An 18116-nucleotide genomic window follows, 5' to 3' on the forward strand; every position below is an offset into this window, starting at 1 on the left:
AACAAAGCAATCAACAAAATCAGATATGTTTATTAGACAATTTATTTAAACACAAGTAGAAAAAGACAACATGCATAAATACAATTATTGAGGATTACACAAAAAAATGTATATTTACATTGTGGCCCTCTTTAAATCACTTCCAACCTTTTTCTTACATCATGTTTGATCTCCATGTCTACTTACTATCTCTATTGTTTTCTGATGACTCTCTTATTAACATCCTTATTCTTTCTCTAATTACTAATTTACCTAAAGCACCACATGTCCATCTGCACTCATTTACATGTTTTTGATTTGTCAGTGTATTTATTCAGTTGGGAAGACATAAATATAATCTGATGGTCAGAATCAGATGCATTTTACATTTTTGAATTCAGACTCCACATGCAGGCCAACAACAATAAACCTTTATCCCAAGGGGAAACTCCCTAACAAAGCACAGTACTGTTTCGCCATGTTATGGCGTTATCATCTGGGTTAAAACAAGATGCAATCGCTTTAATAACTATTAAATCAAGTATCAGGAGTTTCTGACCTGTTGCTTTTGGATAAACAATTTGTGCTAGAATAAATCCTGGCAACTACAAAACTAGCTCATTTAAGTTCAGCTATGTGAATCAGCCAGGTTAATTGGAAGAGGACAGAGGTAGTGTTTTTATTTGTCATGACTTACAGAATCAAACAACATTCTTTTGATTTGGAAGGGAACACCATGAAAGAAACTAGAATGTGAACTTACATCCAACATTTATACTAGATCAAAATACAAACCCCTCAGAGGAATGTTGACTGTCATGTTTTCAGCTCTCACTTGTCAGTAACCTCTTTAGATAGGCCACTTTTATCTGACATTTCTCAAAAAATATGATTTTACACAGATGTCTACATCACCCTTGGTGATGTTATCATGGTGCCACCCAATACCTCAGTACCAGCAGTTGTCAACGCCCTCATGCAGCAGGTCAGGATACCACTAGACCAGGTAAACCTCCCTTCCCTGGCCAAAGGCCCCGTTTGAATGCTTTAGAAATGTGAGTTAAGCTTCCCTAGCCTGGTCCAGATCTGTTTGTGCTGTCTAGCCAACTCCTGTGTTCATTGTCATGTCACATTGGCAAGACAGCACAAACATATCTGGGACCAGGCTAAAGATTCCATTCCCTGGGCTAAATCTGTTCTTAGTACAGCACAGTATGTGTCTGAATATCCTCCAGTAAATAAATATTTAGCCTGTATGACGGCATACTAAATAATATAATCTGATTAGTCTAGGTACCAGGAAGTGACTAGGAATGCTTCTATCTGATATCAGGATGGATGTAAAATCTGTTCTTACTCAACAGTGATACTCATCACCAATTTTCTAAAAGGGACAATATAGCTCAGTCTATGAATTTGAGAGTTCTTCAGTCCCATCCCTAAGCTATTTACCCCAAAAAGTGGCGGGGTGCCTGTTTTATTGTTATTTTTGTTATTTGAATGTTATTTGAAGGATTTTGGCAATGATGCCCTTTATCTACTTGCCTAGAGTCAGATGAACTGGTGGATACCATTTTTATGTCTCTGTGTCCAGTATGAATGAAGTTAGAGGTAGTTTCGCGAGCCAGTACTAGTATTAGCGCAATGACTGAAGTCTATGGGTATCTGCTAGCATGCTAGTAGATACCCATAGACTTCCAGCCATAGACTTCCAGCCATTGTGCTAACGCTAGTTAGCATTGTCTCGAGAAACGACCTCTAACTTCCTTCATACTGGACACAGCGACATAACAAATGTCTGGAGAAGTAGGGCCTCATTGCCAAAATCCCGAATTATCCCTTTGAAGGAGATATGTACAATTACTCCTAAAAAATTATGTTAGTTCAAAGTAATTATGGGATTATTATAGTATAAATTACTTTACTGATGCATACTCAAACATGAACCTCTCCAACCCCAACCTTTAGGCTGTGGCACTTACAATGGACAAGGCACTCCTGCATTCCTACATATGTTCAGGAAACCTCAGTGTTGAGCTCCAAGCAGCTTGTACTGGAGTGACAATGGATATGCTGCTGGGGTGGATCAGTGCCGACAAGGTGGCCCAACAGGTATGTGTGTGTAGGTGGCAATGTGTTATGGCATCAGCACAGAGATGAGCAGAGAACAGAGGAAAACAGGCAGTGAATGTTATGTCTGGGGTAGGGCCTGTTGCTGTCTTGCATTTCCTTTCTGAATAGCATTACAAACCCTTTTCCCCCTTATTCTATTCTCTGTTGTTCAAATGTAAAGACATGAATACATTACATAATTCCACTTTCTCTCTATCTCTCTTCCTCCTCTCTCTCTTTGTCCCTCCCTTCCTCGCTCTACCCCCTTCTCAATACATACACTCAATCAGAGACACAGGGGCAAACCAAACAAAGGGTTACCTTGGTAACATCCTAGCTACAACAACATAACAGAGCAATGGGGACTGATGGGGGAACTCACAGGGCCACCTGTATAACAGGACCCCAGAGATGACCAATTACACCTTTCTGCCAGGCTGCCACGAGGCTAGGGGTAGAGCTTTAAACTTATTACCAGTCAGATGCAGTGAGCTAAGCCGCCTCTCATCTGTGTGCTCACTCACTGAACCGTCGGGTTCAGAAATAATATATTTCTTCAGGCTGACTGTTTGATCCCTAATGGGCTTATTTGATGATCAGTGGTAACTGTATAAAACATACTGTGCATACAGGGTCGCAAAGGAGATTGGGGTTCAATGGAGTTTATTGGTCCTCTGTGTGGCTTGCTGTGTTTCCCCTCCTCAGAGCCTCCTGGCCTCGAGTAAAGACACTGCTCCGGGGGATGTTACCTTCGCCAGAGGCCTCGTCCACAGCCTGATGGGACTGTTTGTGGCCCCCGAGGGCCACGGCTCCTCCAACAACACAAGGTCCCAGCGTAGCAGTGACACACAGCCTCAGACCATAGAGGAAGAGCTGTGAGTGAATATTGTTTTGTTTCTCTCATTGTGTAGTTCTGGTGCTAGATACATGTCAAATACTGCACATTTAAAATTGGCAGCTCAATATTTTATTTGTCATTCAACAAGGTTTGGAAATAGACTTAAAGTAGTCGTCGGTGATGATAGGACTTCCATTTGAATCTACCTGAAATAGGTGTAACTGATCTTAGTACCTGGAAGCTTCAGAATAGTCTATAAACTCCATAAGAAAGTATATTACCAAGCAAAGAAGCCCAAAGTATATCCATAGTGTCCATTCTCCCATGGGTGACATCTAAACTCTGATTTGGCAGATTCCTGAGTGTGTCCTCAGTAGCAGTGGAGCTTCTGAAGGGCATTCCTGGCTGGAACTACGTTCAGATGGCCCTCACCACCGGCCATGCCTCCATGCAGCTGGCTACGACAGGCTTGGATACTCTAGTGGGTATGTACTCTGTGTATAGTACTGTATGAGTGCTGCATATACTGTATCCAATGAAGATGAACTGGAACTGTATACTTCTGTTGTGCCAATAAAGCATTTTGAATTGAATTGACCATGGTCACCTTGTGTTTTATTTCTGACACACAGAGATGATGGGGAAGGTGTCGTCAGACGCCCATACCTACCAGGATACCTTCCTCTCCCTGATGTCCAACCAGGCTGCTGCTGACAACTTTGCTGGACAGGTCATGGACTCAATAGTGAAGACAATCATGAAGGTGAGTGGACTGGCTTGAATTGGGAAAAGCAGGCAAAACTGGTTGAAATGACATCATAAAAAGAACTAAAGTACTTATAATCTGTTTACAACCAGAAGTATACTGAACAAAAATATAAACAAAACATGTAAAGTGTTGGGTCCCATGTTTCATGAGCTGAAATAAAAATTCCAAGATATGTTCCATACCCACAAAAAGCTTATTTCTCTCAAATTTGTTTACACCCCTGTTAGTGAGCATTCCTCTTTTGCCAAGATAATCCATCCACCAGATAGGTGTAGCATATCAAGAATCTGATTAAACGGCATGATCATTACACAGGTGCACCTTGTGCTGGGGATATTCAAAGGCCACTTTAAATGTGCAGTTTTGTCACACCACACAATGCCACAGATGTACCTCAAGTGCAATTGACATGCTGGCTGCAGGAATGTCTACCAGAGCTGTTGCCAGAGAATTGAATGGTAATTTCTTTACCATAAGTGCCTCCAACGTTGTTTTAGTGCCTCCAACCGTCCTCATAAACGCAGACCACGTGTAACTATGAAAGCCCAGGACCTTCACATCCGGCTTCTTCACCTGCGGGATCGTCTGAGACCAGCCACTCGGACAGCTGATGAAACTGAGGAGTATTTCTGTCTGTAATAAGTAGGTGGGCCTATGCCCTCCCAGGCCCACCCATGGCTGCGCCCCTGCCCAGTCATGTGAAATCAAAATATTAGAGCCTAATACATTTATTTAAATCCAATGATTGCGAGAGTAGTACCATTGTCTTGTTTTTTTTTGTAATATGCATTTACAGTTGAAGTCGGAAGTTTACATACACTTAGGTTGGAGTCATTAAAACTCATTTTTCAACCATTCCACAAATTTGTTAACAAACTCTAGTTTTGGCAAGTCAGTTAGGACATCTACTTTGTGCATGACACAAGTAATCTTTCCAACAATTGTTTGCAGAAAGATTATTTCACTTATAATTCACTGTATTACAATTTTACATAAGTTTACATACACTAAGTTAACTGTGCCTTTAAACAGCTTGGAAAATTCCAGAAAATGATGTCATGGCTTTAGAAGCTTCTGATAGGCTAATTGACATCATTTGAGTCAATTGGAGGTGTACCTGTGTATATATTTCAAGGCCTACCTTCAAACTCAGTGCCTCCTTGCTTGAAATAATGGGAAAATCAAAAGAAATCAGCCAAGACCCCAGAAAAAAAATTGTAGACCTCCACAGGTCTGGTTCATCCTTGGGAGCAATTTCCAAACGCCTGAAGGTACCATGTTCATCTGTTTGGCCATAATGACCATCGTTATGTTTGGAGGAAAAAGGGAGAAGAACACCATCCCAACCGTGAAGCAGGGGGGTGGCAGCATCATCTTGTGGGGGTGTTTTGCTGCAGGAGGGACTGGTGCACTTCACAAAATAGATGGCATCATGAGGTAGGAAAATTATGTGGATATATTGAAGCAACATTTCAAGACATCAGTCAGGAAGTTAAAGCTTGGTCGTAAATGGGTCTTCCAAATGGACAATGACTCTAAGCATACTTCCAAAGTTGTGGCAAAATGGCTTAAGGACAACAAAGAAGGTATTTGAGTGGCCATTACAAAGCCCTGACCTCAATCCTATAGAACACTTGTGTTCGGCGTGACAGGCAGCTCTGGCAGCTCCTGGCTGACTGATGGCTCTGGCAGCTCCTGGCTGACTGATGGCTCTGGCAGCTCCTGGCTGACTGACGGCTCTGGCAGCTCCTGGCTGACTGACGGCTCTGGCAGCTCCTGGCTGACTGACGGCTCTGGCAGCTCCTGGCTGACTGACGGCTCTGGCAGCTCCTGGCTGACTGACGGCTCTGGCAGCTCCTGGCTGACTGACGGCTCTGGTAGCTCCTGGCTGACTGACGGCTCTGGCAGCTCAGGACAGACGGGAGACTCCGGCAGCTCAGGACAGACGAGAGACTCCGGCAGCTCAGGACAGACGGGAGACTCTGGCAGCTCAGGACAGACGGGAGACTCTGGCAGCTCAGGACAGACGGGAGACTCTGGCAGCTCAGGACAGACGGGAGACTCTGGCAGCTCAGGACAGACTGGAGACTCTGGCAGCTCAGGACAGATGGGAGACACTGGCAGCGCTGGAGAGGCGGGAGCACCTGTAGGGAGAAGACGGAGAGACAGCCTGGTGCGAGGGGCTGCCACCGGAGGGCTGGTACGTGGAGGTGGCACCGGATAGACCATACTGTGAAGGCACACAGGAGGTCTCGAGCACCGAGCCTGCCCAACCTTACTTGGTTGAAAGCTCCCCGTTGCCAGGCCAGTGCGGCAAGGTGGAATAGCCTGCACTGGGCTGTGCTGGTGAACCGGGGACACCATGCGTAAGGCTGGTGCCATGTACACCGGCCCGAGGAGACGCACTGGAGACCAGATGCGCTGAGCCCGGCTTCATTGCACCTGGCTCGATGCCCACTCTAGCCCGGCCGATACGAGGAGCTGAACACGGTGCCTGCCCGGTCCCTCTCTCCGGTAAGCATGGGAAGTTGGCGCAGGTCTCCTACCTGCCTTCGCCACACTCCCCATGTGCCCCCACCCAATACATTTTTGGGGCTGCCTCTCGGGCTTCCAGCCGCGCTGCCGTGCTGCCTCCTCATACCACCGCTTCTCGGCTTTCGCTGCCTCCAGCTCAGCCTTGGGGCGGCGATATTCTCCAGCCTGTGCCCAGGGTCCCTTGCCGTCCAGAATCTCCTCCCATGTCTAGGAGTCCTGCGATCGCTGCTTCTTCTGCTGCTGCCCGTTACCACGCTGCTTGGTCCTTTTGTGGTGGGTGTTTCTGTAACGGATTTCATCCTCCTCTTCTGAGGAGGAGTAGCGAGAAGGATCGAGGACCAAAACGCAGCATGGTAAGTGTTTCATAATGTTTAATAAAAACAACAGAACACTGGAACAAAACAAAATAACGTGCATCAACGAAACAGTCCCGTGTGGCGAACAAACACTGGCACTGGAAGACAAACACCCACGAAACACAGGTGGAAAAAAGGCTACCTAAGTATGATTCTCAATCAGAGACAACTAACGACACCTGCCTCTGATTGAGAACCATACTAGGCAGAACACAGAAACCAACATAGAAAAACAAACATAGACTGCCCACCCCAACTCACGCCCTGACCATACTAAACAAAGACAAAACAAAGGAACTAAGGTCAGAACGTGTCAGTCCCACAGTTGACAGTGCATGTTGGAGTAAAAAACAATCCTTGAGGTCGAAGGAATTGTCGGCAGAGCTACAAGACAGGATTGTGTCGAGGCACAGATCTGGGGAAGGGTACCAAAAAATGTCTGCAGCATCGAAGGTTACCAAGAACACAGTTGCCTCCATCATTCTTAAATGGAAGAAGTTTGGAACCACCAATACTCTTTCTTGAGCTGGACGCTCGGCCAAACTGAGCAATCGGGGGAGAAGGGCCTTGGTCAGGGAGGTGACCAAGAACCCAATGGTCACTCTGACAGAGCTCTAGAGTTCCTTTGTGGAGATGGGAGAACCTTCCAGTAGGACAACCATCTCTGCAGCACTCCACCAATCAGGCCCTTACGGTAGAGTGCCCAGACGGAAGCCACTCCTCAGTAAATGGCACATGACAGCCCGCTTGGAGTTTGCCAAAATGCACCTAAATTCTCTCAGAAAATGAGAAACAAGATTCTCTGGTCTGATGAAACCAAGATTGAACTCTTTGGCCTGAATGCCAAGTGTCACATCTGGAGGAAACCTGGCACCATCCCTACGTTGAAGCATGGTGGTGGCAGCATGGTGGTGGCAGCATCATGCTGTGGGGATATCTATTAGCGGCAGGAACTGGAAAACTAGTCAGGATCGAGGCAAAGATGAACAGAGAAAAGTACAGAGAGATCCTTGATGAAAACCTGCTCCGGAGCACGCAGGACCTCAGACTGGGACGAAGATTCACCTTCCAAGAGGACAACGACCCTAAGCACACAGCCAAGACAACACAAGAGTGGCTTCAGGACAATTCTCTGAATATCCTTGAGTGGCCCAGCCAGAGCCCGGACCTTAACCCGATCAAACATCTCTGGAGAGACCTGAAAATACCTGTGCAACAATGCTACCCATCCAACCTGACAGAGCTCGAGAGGATCTGCAGAGAAGAATGGGAGAAACTCCCCAAATACAGGTGTGCCAAGCTTGTGGCGTCTTACCCAAGAAGACTCGCGGCTGTAATTGCTTCCAAAAGTGCTTCAACAAAGTACTGAGTAAAGGGTCTGAATACTTATGTAAATGTAATGTTTCAGGTTTTTATTTCTAATAAATTTGCAAACATTTCTAAAATGATGATGAATACTTTCTGAAGGCACTGTGTATGGGTTATACACAGTGCCTATATTTTCAGTGATATGATGTTCTTGTTGGTTTCCAAAAGATCCTAATGGCTCAGGGACATTCATTCATTCATTCAATCATTAATTATTTATTTAATTAATAGATTTATTCAATCATTAATTAATTAATAAATACATGTATTCATTAATTCATTACTTGTTGGGTTCCAGTAGGTTCTAATTGCTCAGTGACATTCATCCATCCATTCATTCATTCCTTGTTGGTTTCCAATAGGTTATAATGGCTCAGTGACATTCATTCATTCATTTATTCATTGCTTGTTGGTTTCCAATAGGTCCTAATATCTCAGGGACCAGTAAGGTGTGAAGATCTGCTGGGCCAGTGGTCCTGGCTCTCCTCTCTGAGCTCCATGGACCCCAGCCTGTGGAACGCCCTCTTCTGCCCAGGGAACAACTCTCGTCTCCCAGACGCTCTGCTGGCTGAGTGGATGCCTGTGGTTGACAAGGTAAGTCATGTGTACCTGGACAGCTCTCACAGGTTGTGTCTTATTGGCTAGGTCACCCCTAGAAAATGAGGTTCTGATAAAATAACTGAAGATTAAAAGGTTATCACAAAATGAGAATACAAACAACACACACCTCCCTCAGACCCAATACTGGTTTAGACCATGTAGGTCATTTCCATTAGAAACATTGATGAATGGTCTAGTGAGAATACCATTGGTAGTAAACAGTAAACAGAAACTGTGTCATATATGAGCCTGTGGATTTTCCTTCTATAGATTTTTTTCCAGAAACCATTTTCTGTAATTTTGAGAAGTTACTTTAAGTACATTTTTTGGGATATTAAGACGCTTTAGTATAAGCCAGCAATTGTTGTTATGTTATATCCTAAAACATATTCAACTTTCTTTGATCATTTTGTAATTTCCTTCTATATCCAAGGCGACTCAGCTTATGAACATAGTACAGGGCACTACCATCGCCAATGTCACCGTTCCCATGATCCTCACTGAGTGGCATGCACTGGCTGGCTCCTTTGTCAGTGGTGAAGTGGCCTTGAGGAACTTCAGTAATCTGTTGGATGCTGCCTACCTGGTGGGCTGGGTCCCTGAGAACATCACTGCAGTGGACTGGACACAGATTCTCATGACAAGGTTAGTGCGTAGACACACTAATGAAGGCCCTTTGGCCGAAACGTTGGTCAAATAAATCGACCAAGTAGAGATGAGTGTATACTCTTTCTTTTTCATTTGTCATGGTCAGTGTACCTTTAGCAACCACAGGATGACCATGCTGTCTTGAGATAATATAATCAAGGTTTGTGTATAAATGAGTATACAATATCCTTGCATCCACAAGCGGAGTTATCAGTATGTACCATACCAGTCAAAAGTTTGGACTCACCTACTCATTCAAGGGTTTTTATTTATGTTTACTATTTTCTACATTGTAGAATAATAGTGACGACATCAAAACTATAAAATAATACATACAGAATCGTGTAGTAACCAAATATATTTTATATTTGAGATTAAGAGAATGCCAAAAGTGTGCAAAGCTGTCATCAAGGCAAAGAGTGGCTACTTTGAAGAATATTTAATCTAAAATATATATTTTTTGGTTACTACATGATTCCATATGTGTTATTTAATAGTTTTGATATCGTCACTGTTGTTCGACAATGTAGAAAATAGTACAAATAAAGAAAAACCCTTGAATGAGTAGGTGTGTCCAAACTTTTTTTTTTGAGTCTATCAACATGTGTTAGCAAATACAACATGTAGAAATGATACTGAATATATCATTGATGTAAAGTGAGATTCTACTTGACCGTTGAGTCCTTTTATGTGCTCTGGACATACTCTGGTAGTTCCCAACTTGCTAATGACCATCAGGTCCTAACAACCTGGTAATCAGGGCTCTATTGTCCCTCTAACCACTCTGATGTCAATGCAAATGCAATCAAAAATCACATCCAACACTTACCATCAAAACAGTATGAGCTTTTAAATCTCACCTCACTGTGATGATCAGTTTGAAGAAAGAAGTTCAACAACAAGTTGAAGCTGAGTGGAAAACATGGTTGATGTGGATGTTGTATCAAAGCCTTAACACAACAAAATGGATACCATTTTCTAAGGTGATGATTAATTCAAAGCACCCATATGCATATTAGAATGAGCCCTAAAAACTAAATTGTACAATACATAGCCTACCGCTTATCATGCATGGCAGAAAAACATAAAATAAAACTGATTTAAGATGTCCTTGCTACATCATTGGTCTAGCCTATACTCCAAAATTAAACAAATTTGAGTAGGCCTAATCACCTTTGAGCGTGTACTGTATTATTATGCATACTGGATGGACTGGTTAGCTTATGCTCCAAATTGCTATTCATGAGTCTGGGAGAGAATGAATAGCCCTAGGCGTTGCTGTTGGTTCATTGATTGTGTAGGGGAGCTTACAGGTAGCCTACAATTATAGTGCATTTGTATTTGATTTTGAATAGCCTAGTAATAGGGTTAATCGGGTGGCACATTACCTTTAGCTGTACAGAATATCTCACCACCAAGTGTTTCCATCTCCTTCTCTCTCCTTTATTCCTTTATGGTTTCCCACTTGGTTTCCCAAATTAAGCACTGGGTAGCTGCAGAAACAGGGTTGGGGAGCCCACGGCATGCAGAGTGTGGGCGAAATATGAACTGTCGCGCAGCAATAGCATGCACCTCAAACAGTGGTTGATGCATGAAGTGAAATAAGTGTTGTTGTATTTCTTTTCCAGCTGCTCATATTAAGCACAGCTGTGCTATAAAACCGAAGTAGGCTACCAGGGATCATTGACAAAGGGACGGTGGGAAGCTTGCGGCCTCCATTCCCTGTCTTTTGCCCCACCCCCTGTTCCTGCCCATTTGATAATGGGCCGTTCTATATCGAAATTAATTTGACATATTTGTGAAGACGAGATTAAATTGAGAATAATCTGATGGGTGAAAATATGATCACTTGATGAGAGAACAGCGGTGCATTCTGAGGCAATGAACATAGCGCAAGCTTTTTTTTGCAACTTTCTCAAATCATCAATAGTTTCGTCATGCAGCCCATATATGTTTTGATTTTTAAGACATTCTAAGGTTTATCAATCACAACAACATTTTCCAAATAAATCTAAATCTATTTTATAGGACCTGTTTCAAATGATCACGTTTATGCTTAGCATAGCCATTTCATATGTGCACTCCCTCCGGACTGGAAAAAAATCCTTCCTATTTTATTCAGCTATATTTAATTCTATTCTTCTTACTATAAAGTCATATAATATAAAATAATGGCACGGGACTTTTAAACATATCTTGTCTGCTAAATGAACAAGCCTACAGCCTACGGCATGGAGCATAGCCAGATAACATACAGTAAAAGGCCAACTCATATTCTGTTTATCTGAAATACATTTTCCTCACATCATAATGTTTCTTTAGACCTGACTAAAATAAATAATAGATTTAATAGACCTTTTTAAATGTAGATGTTCCAAAGGCACATCACTGGCTTGTATGTGTGGAGGCCTGGAGATGCTAAACATGTTTATGTTAATTAACGGTCAATTACCGTGAGACCAGCAGAGTTTTGCATAACATTAACCGGTTGACAAAATTTCATAACCGCCACAGCCCTAGCTGAGATGAGGTATTGCTATCCAATATGTTAGTGGGATATGTAAGTGTGTATATGTTATGAGTTGGTTGTCATGTATAAACTCAACATCCATTTCTCTATGTCTCTCAGGGGTTTGGGGGCATTCGTCACTGTGGGCTCTCACCTCCAGAACAGCTCAATGTGGCCGTCTATGGAGTCATACTTCCACATCGCCTACTGGATAATGAACTACCAGCCCAATGTCACCGCTTCACCAAATTGTGAGTCAGGCATGCATACACCAATACAACAAACACATAAAGAACACATGCACACATAAGGTAAGGTACGTACAGTGCATTTGGAAAGTATTCAGACCCCTTGACTTTTTCCACATTTTATTACTTTACAGCCTTATTCTAAAATTGAATAAATTGTTTTTTTCCCCTCATCTATCTACACACAATACCCCATAATGACAATGCAAAAACGTTTTTTTGCTAATTTTGCAAATGTATTAACAATAAAAACTGAAAAGAACATAATTATTCAGACCCTTTACTCAGTACTTTGTTGAAGCACCTTTGGCAGTGATTACAGCCTTGTGTCTTCTTGGGTATGATGCTACCAGCTTGGCACACCTGTATTTGGGGAGATTCTCCCATTCTTCTCTGTAGATCTTGTCAAGCTCTATCAGGTTGGATATGGAGCGTTGCTGCACAGCTATTTTCAGGTCTCCCCAGAGATGTTCGATCGGGTTCAAGTCCGGGCTCTGGATGTGCTACTCAAGGACATTCAGAGACTTGTACCGAAGCCACTCCTGCATTGTCTTGGGTTGTGCGTTTAGAGTCGTTGTCCTGTTGGAAGGTGAACCTTCGCCCCAGTCTGAGGTTCTGAGCGCTCTGGAGCAGGTTTTCATCAAGGTTCTCTCTGTAATTTTCTCTGTTCATCTTTCCTTCAATCCTGACTAGTCTCTCCACAGCATGATGCTGCCACTACCATGCTTCACCGTAGGGATGGTGCCAGGTTTCCTCCAGACGTGACACTTGGCATTCAGGCCAAAGAGTTCAATCTGGGTTTCATCAGACCAGAGAATCTTGTTTCTCATAGTCTGAATGTCTTTAGGTGCTTTTTGGCAAACTCCAAGCGGGCTGTCATGTGCCTTTTACTGAGGAGTGGCTTTCATCTGGCTACTCTACCATAAAGACCTGATTGGTGGAGTGCTCCAGAGATGTTTGTCCTTCTGGAGGTTTCTCCCATCTCCACAGAGGAACTCTCTTCCCCAGATCTGTGCCTCAATGCAATCCTGTCTTAGAGCTCTACTGATAATTCCTTCGACCTCATGGCTTGGATTTTACTCTGACATGCACTGTCAACTGTGGGACCTTATATAGACAAGTGTGTGCCTTTCCATATCACATCCAATCAATTGAATTTACTACAGGCGGATCAATCAAGTTGTTGAAACATCTCAAGGATGATCAACAGAAGCACGATTCCCCTGAGCTCAATGTCAAGTCTCAAAGCAAATGGTCTGAATACTTAGGTATTTCTGTTTGAATTTTTTTAATAAATTAGCAAAAATGTAAAAAAAAAACTGTTTTTTTGCTTTGTCATTATGGGGTATTGTGTGTTTGTTGATAGGGAAAAACATTGTTTTCTTCTATTTTAGAATAAGGCTGTAACGTAACAAAATGTGGATAAAGTCAAGGGGTCTGAATACTTTCCAAAGGTACTATATGCCTTGTCCAAGCCAGTATGGACCATAGGGCAGGAGCCTATTACCTGTTTTTGTAAGGTGAGGCAGCTTGATGTACAAGTAGACCGCCTGGAGGGTTAGGGTCAGTTTTAGCTCACAAGTACACAAATAGACAGTATGATATTTACTTATTGTTATAACTGATCAGTTACGTGCCAATCATACCATGGAACAGAAGATGCTGAGAGCTGGCAATTTGATTACTCATTATAATGAGGAATAAGCAAATGTTCATAGTCAGCTATATCCAGTATCCATATCCAATGCTCAAAGCTACATGCATTTTTGGCAATATGGCCACCATTACACGTGTGCACATTTCGATAACGTGAATACTCATTGCCCTGGTTGTCTTGGTGTTGTCATCAATGCTGAGCAGTAGCTCTGTGACAAAGATACATAATGACAAGATAAACTGTTTGTCCCAAATGGCACCCTATTCGCTATAGAGTGCACGTCTTTTGACCAGAGCCCCCTGGTCAGAAGTAATGCACTACATAGGATGCTATTTTGGACGCAGGCTCTGTCTGTTCCACTCATGAGCTCTATCTGTTTTAAAACAATATATAATATATATCATAACAGGTACTGTTGATTCTACCACATACACCTATATCTGCAATACTGGGTTTACCTGGCAGCAGTTTATCCCAACCACCGCTGCTCTGGTACAGGAGTTTTCTGCTAACCCTGCTGTATTACTTAGGTAAGTGATCTCATAGGTCAGAGAAGGATAGAGCCTGGCCATAGGTGTGGAGTTTATGGTTTAGGCTGTTTCCAGAATGGCACCATTTTCCCTACTTAGTGCACTACTTTTGACCAGGGCCCATTGGGCTGTTTTCAAAAGCAGTGCGCTATATAGGGAATAGGGTGCCATTTGGGATGCATACCGTGCCTCTAAGTAAAGTGTTATCTAACTACTGTAACGTCACTTCTGCCACAGACTTTCTCCCCTGGTGTCTTTCCTTCTCCTGCTCACATTGTGTCTAATTGTTCCTCACATTGTAATGACTCCGATTCACACTTACTTCTTAGTGATGCGCTCTCATTGATCTGTTTTGTTGTTGTCAATTGATCATATTTTTTATGACTAGATTATTATTACAACATATAGACTAGTAGATTATTACTCAAACATATTATTTGTTATTGATTTTGATTAGTGGTTTATTAGATGTAAATGTACCTTTTCTAGTTGATTATGAGGTATGTGTTTGGTGCCAAGTGAAAGAGATAACAACATTTTTGTTCTCTTTTCCACAGGCATGTCCAGGGCTCCTTGTCTTTCCTCCAGGCTGTCTATGGAAACATTGCCACAGGCGCGGTCACCCAGCTCCTCAGGTCCGACCTAGTCCTAGGGGACGGCTCCATCCCAGCCCTCCTGGAGAACTTGATCACCATCCTGAACAAGGACATCACGCTGGTCTCCAACCTCATGTCCCTGGAGCAGTTTAGCACCAACTCCGAGCTGCCCCTCTCTCTCCTGGGGGAGATGTTAGAGGCCCTGGGCCTGAAGCCTCTGGAAGCCCTGTGGACCCAGGGAGGTGGATTCCAGGCTCCCAATGCTTCATCTGTGATGGCCATTGCCCTGAAGGTAGCCAAAAACATTAGACAGAGATTAAGCCTAGTTCTGGACTAGAAAGCATTTTCAAAGGAGATTCTTTATAGAGCATGATTTTTAGACCAGGACTAAATTTAATCTGTGTCCGGGAAACCACACCGTATAGTATTTTGCAATTGTATTATTTATTCAAGATCAATGTTTTGTAGATGTGAAACTGTAGATATGATTAATGATTCAGAACATCATTAAAACACCCAAAAATATCATAATATGTAATAATAATAAAGTCAATGAAAATTTCTCAGGTGGCCAAGGACACCCGGCATCTAGTTACCGGGCTCCCTGTCGAGAACGCCAACATGCCAGACCTGGCCGGGGTGGAGGCTCTGCTAATGCAGTGGCTCTCAGTAGCTCAGGGAAACCTGACCCTGCCTCTGTCTCTCAGCATGGGAGATGCTCTGATCACCTACTCTGGCTCTTTCAACTCTACCTCCCTGGCCTTCCTCAGACAGCTGCTCAATCCTCTCACCAACCAGAGCTCAGCGGGCATAGCAGACAACATCCTGCGGGCCATGGAGCGGCTGAAGACTGTGCTGGATGCTCCTAACGGCGACTCAACGCCCATTCTCCTGGGGTACGTGATCCAACTACAGGAGTTGCTGGTCTCGAGTCTACAGCTGCGCAGATATGAGCAGCTCTTGCTTCCAGATGGGAACCTCACCACAGCTCAGGTGACAGACCTCCATTTGGCTGTGGTGGACCTCTTCCAGCTCCTGTACGTCCAGCAGCTCAGCCAGGCTGGGGATCAGGCTGCCCTACAGACCCTACTACAGAGACTCTCGGCCCTACTACCTCTACAGCTCCAACAGCAGTACCTTGGGATGGTCAGCCACTTCCAGGCTGTGATGGAGAGCTTGGTGTCATGTACAGCGGCAGGTCAGGACTGCACGGCTGCGGTCCCACAGGTTGGTTTTGTATTTGTTTTGCTATCCATTGTCCTTCTTTTTTTTTTAAAGGCATTTTAAATCCAATGTATTATTATTTGTATTATTATTGTTATTATTACAGGTGCTCCAGATCCTGGCAGCTAGTGGGGACCACACGTTCAGTGGGGGCCAAGCTAAACCCAGCATGATAAGCCAGGAGTCCATGAAAGTGACTGTCAACCTGCTTACTCTCCTCTTCGCCTGGCACGATACCGACATGTCTAACAATAAGTCCCTCACGCCAGAGTCTGTCCTCAAGACCGTGGACCAGACTGCCTTCTTCCTCCAGCAGATTACATCGACTCCCAACATCAGCGTATCCTCTCTCCAGCAAGCTATGCTACAATCCAACCTTACCCTGGGGGAGCTGGAGAAGATGGCTGCCCTGGCCGGCGCAACCAATGCACCAGCTCTCCTGGCTAGCATCATGGGCGTCATCAACGTGCAACAATGCCTGGAGCCCCAGCCCAACAATCCCATCAGCCTGGCCCAGTGTGCACTGGAGCTGAGTGAGAAGGTCACTGGTTTTATCCTTGCTCTGCCTATACCTCCAGGATGCCAGTCCAACTGCACAGCGCTAATCTCCCTCCTCCCCATCCTGGTCAACCACTCTGTGAGTATCGGCCTTGCCGCCAGCTCTGGCCCAACCCCACTCATACCAACAACTGAGGCTATTACAGATACCATAGCCAGCATCAGAGAGAATCTACAGCATCTCAACCTGGAGTCTGTGGAGCTGATTAGTAATGAGCTCCATGTCCTTGAGGGTTTAATAAAACTGTCCGCATCTGGACATTCTCCAGTCTACTCACACAATTCCACTGATCCACTTATGCAGGATCCAAATTACACACAGAAAGTGTATTTGGAGATAGCACAGTGGTACCTGAGGAAGCTAGAGAATGTGACCAGAACCAGTACCTTCTCAGAACTCCTGGACCCTTTCTTCCATATGGCAGAGATGCAGCTGGCTCTCCAACTCTCTCAGACTGAATTTACTATCTTTTTTAGTACAGAAGTTGAGTATTTGATGAGAAGTATCCAATACCCTATCAACGGGACAGATGTGAGTAAAATCGGCCAATCGGTCATTAGGATACTCAAAGGTAACCTGGACCTGTTCAAGTTAAACATTGCTTACCAAGCGGTTATGGGGAACAATTGGCTAAACTACAGCTTGATTAATGAGGCCGAAACCCTGATCAATAATGAACTCACTGTGCTTGAGGGTTTGATCGAACTCGCCGCCTCTGGACATTCTCCAGTCTACTCACTCAATTCCACTGATCCACTTATGCAGGATCCAAATTACGCACAGAAAGTGTATTTGGAGATAGCACAGTGGTACCTGAGGAAGCTAGAGAATGAAACCAGCACCAGTGCCTTCTCAGAAATCCTTGACCCTTTCTTCCATATGGCAGAGATGCAGCTGGCTCTCCAACTGTCTCAGACAGAATTCACCATCTTTGTTTGTAAAGAGGTAGAGTATTTGATGAGAAGTATCCAATACCCCATCAATGGAACAGATGTGAGTAAAATCGGCCAATCGGTCATCAGGATACTCAATGAAAACCTGAACCTGTTAAAGTTAAACATTGCTTACCAAGAGGTTTTGCAGAACTCTTTCGGGAACGTAAACTGGCTAAACCACAGCTTGTTAAGCGAGGTCGAAACCCAGATCAGGGAGTACCTCAACCTGACACAGGATTGGCTGAGACAGCCCCGTGTGACCCAGGTCCTGACCAATATGCTGCATTGGAACATAAGCGGTGGGATGATGAACGTGACTACTCCTGGGATGGACCTCCAGCAACTTCTCAGGACTCTTGGCTCTCTCCTCACCCCAGAGCAACAGGCCTACCTCACAGCCATCCAACACAACAGCCAGGCTCTCAACCAGGTAATTTCATTTGACACAGGTAGTCCCATTGAGTGTTGACAGTATTTGTAAATATTTTACTATGGGATGAATTTGAACTGTCAATGGGATACAAAGTGAAAATTGATACTTTTAAATTAGGATTACAGCCCCTATGGCTGTAGTATGACAAACAAACAAATTTCCACTTGGGGATTTCTAACACAAAATCTGGTATCTTCTATTTTCTTCTCTTCTCTTATCT

The 18116-nt window shown here is 43.9% G+C and overlaps 1 protein-coding gene across 1 annotated transcript in view; it reads left to right on the forward strand.

Moving 5' to 3' along the window:
• Nucleotides 1-18116, forward strand: part of abca12 (ATP-binding cassette, sub-family A (ABC1), member 12) — a 96765-nt gene that overhangs the window by 10123 nt on the left and 68526 nt on the right. The window contains exons 10-21 of the mRNA XM_031797498.1: nt 882-985; nt 1948-2091; nt 2797-2966; nt 3284-3414; nt 3562-3692; nt 8381-8551; nt 8991-9202; nt 11835-11965; nt 14029-14149; nt 14707-15037; nt 15313-15972; nt 16076-17893. Of these exons, the coding sequence (XP_031653358.1) occupies nt 882-985; nt 1948-2091; nt 2797-2966; nt 3284-3414; nt 3562-3692; nt 8381-8551; nt 8991-9202; nt 11835-11965; nt 14029-14149; nt 14707-15037; nt 15313-15972; nt 16076-17893 (4124 nt within the window). The remainder of the gene's footprint in view (nt 1-881; nt 986-1947; nt 2092-2796; nt 2967-3283; nt 3415-3561; nt 3693-8380; nt 8552-8990; nt 9203-11834; nt 11966-14028; nt 14150-14706; nt 15038-15312; nt 15973-16075; nt 17894-18116) is intronic.

The sequence above is a fragment of the Oncorhynchus kisutch genome, linkage group LG2, assembly GCF_002021735.2.
Source record: "Oncorhynchus kisutch isolate 150728-3 linkage group LG2, Okis_V2, whole genome shotgun sequence".
Classification (NCBI taxonomy): domain Eukaryota; kingdom Metazoa; phylum Chordata; class Actinopteri; order Salmoniformes; family Salmonidae; genus Oncorhynchus; species Oncorhynchus kisutch.